The sequence below is a fragment of the Myotis davidii genome, unplaced genomic scaffold, assembly GCF_000327345.1.
Source record: "Myotis davidii unplaced genomic scaffold, ASM32734v1 scaffold3, whole genome shotgun sequence".
Lineage (NCBI taxonomy): Eukaryota > Metazoa > Chordata > Mammalia > Chiroptera > Vespertilionidae > Myotis > Myotis davidii.
The window spans coordinates 2,036,570-2,038,779 of NW_006295062.1; the positions used below are offsets into that span (position 1 = coordinate 2,036,570).

Genomic DNA, 2,210 nt, shown 5'->3' on the forward strand with positions numbered 1-2,210 from the left:
GTCTCAAGGTTCAGGGAACTCTTTTTTTTTTTATTAAATATATTTTTATTGATTTCAGATAGGAAGGGAGAGGAGAGAGAAATAGAAACATCAATGTTGAGAATCATTGATGAGCTGCCTCCTGCACGCCTCCTAGTGGGGATCGAGCCTGCAACCCTGGCATGTGCCCTGACCATAATCGAACCATGACTTCCTGGTTCATAGATTGACACTCAACTACTGAGCCACACCAGCTTGGCATATCGGTCATTTTCTTAATTAATTTTTATTTTCATGGTCTTTTCTGGAAATGCCCTTTAATGTAAATGACAGTAACCAGATTTCATATTGCTGAATGACTATAACTATCTATTATTGAGCATAAGATTCCAAACAGCTGATTGGGAGATTTGCAGTTTCTCTTCTAGAATCCTTTCAACATAAGACTCTCCCTTTGAGGTGTAGATGTTGTTTCATTTTAACAGAAGAAAGTGAGGTTCTGAAATATTAAATACCTTAACAGACAGAGTCAAGATGTATAAATCCAAAATCTTATTCTCTTTTCTACCAATTCCTGGCTCCCAAAAAGAATTAAGCCCCGATTTGACTTTGTGTTTTTTTTTTGATCTTCAGTTTTTAATCTACATTCATTTTGAAAATTTATTTTCCTGATTTCCATGATTTCACTTATTTTTTAGGATTAGCTCAACTTTGTTTATAAAAAACGTTTTTATTTTACCATATTTGTTCATCCAACAGTTCTTTAGTTTTCTTTAAATGTTTTTCTAGAACTTGTCTCTGCCTGTTTACTTGATTATCACCTTGAAACATAATTTACAAATATAGAAATTGAGTTATAAGAAGAGGAGTGATCCAGCAGCAGATACTTAAATGGATACAACTGTTTCTATAAAATGGTTTCTTTCTTTTTTATTGAAATTTTGGGTTTTATTGTGCATATGTATTACTTTGGGGAGAGGTAGTGGGAGTAGTTTCTTTTACTTTTCTTCTAAAATTAAAATTATATGAATATTTATTTATATTTTAAAGATAATTCCTAAATCAAAGTGCATAATTTTTCTTTTACACTTAGAAAAATGAGAGTCGTCAACTCACTCAGATTCAGTACACAGCCTGGCCTGACCATGGTGTCCCTGATGATTCCAGTGACTTTCTGGATTTTGTTTGTCACGTACGAAATAAGAGGGCCGGCAAGGAAGAACCTGTTGTTGTTCATTGCAGGTATTCTATTTTCTGTCTTCTATGCTTCAATAGCTGACATTTTTAAAGGGGAGTATGTATTTTATTTTGTCCTTAAGTTGTAACTTTTACTATAATTAGAAGGAACTCACAAGTGTGCTCTGAAGGTAGAAAGTAAAGGGTATGTTCCAATATGATTGGCAGAAAGTTTATAATAAGAAGTAAAAATACTTTATTGCACTGACTGTTAGAAGCTTGTCATTTTTACAGTTTAACATCTCTAAAAATGGGATTTGTTATACGATTAATGGTATCTTAGACTTGATGAAATACAATAATGTAGGCATTAGATTTAGTTTTCCCCCTCCCAGCAAGGTACTCCTTGCTGGTCTATGGCCCCTCTCAGCACATTTGCTGAGCTCTCTCACCTCTCTTGGAATGGCCCTACCTACCCAATATCATCACGGGATAAGTTCTCCTGTTGTAACTGATTTTTGATTGCTATTGGCCCATTCATGTGTGGGATCACCCCTCAGGCTGACTGACTGTGAAGATCAACCCTAACCACAGTGTATGGGCTGCCAGCATGTGCTGACCACATGAAGTAGAGTTCACCTCAGCAGGGTTTACTGCCTGCCAAGACCTACCTTTGGATATGCTACTTATGAAGCTAATTGAATCCTGCTCTGGTGTTGTCTGGAGCTGGCTGAGTGAAGGGAAGGTGTGCACCAGTCAAGTATATGAGGGGAAATTTTTCTCTTTCCTAGACCCATTGCAACTCAATCTGCCCCAGATTCTGCCAGGAGCCTGATCTCAGCAGGATGGGGCCACTGGGAATCAGGAGAGGGGGAGGTGCATGTCAGGCTTGGAGGAAGTTGCAGGGTGTGGCACCCTCCCCAGAGCCACACAACTCATTCTGTCCCAGATTCTGCCCAGACCATGGCAGGGCAGAGCTACTAGGAATCAAAAGGGTGGGGCCACCAAGAGCCCAGAGAGAGAGGCTAGTGGACCTCTTATGAGGAGGAAATGCC

At 38.7% G+C, this 2,210-nt stretch overlaps 1 protein-coding gene across 8 annotated transcripts in view; it reads left to right on the forward strand.

Moving 5' to 3' along the window:
- The window catches only part of PTPN4 (protein tyrosine phosphatase, non-receptor type 4), a 219,190-nt gene that overhangs the window by 202,923 nt on the left and 14,057 nt on the right, over window positions 1-2,210 (forward strand). For all 8 annotated transcript variants that reach the window (XM_006769670.2, XM_015567781.1, XM_006769673.2 and 5 more), the window contains one exon: window positions 1,073-1,221. In XM_006769670.2, coding sequence (XP_006769733.1) covers window positions 1,073-1,221 — 149 coding nt within the window. The remainder of the gene's footprint in view (window positions 1-1,072; window positions 1,222-2,210) is intronic.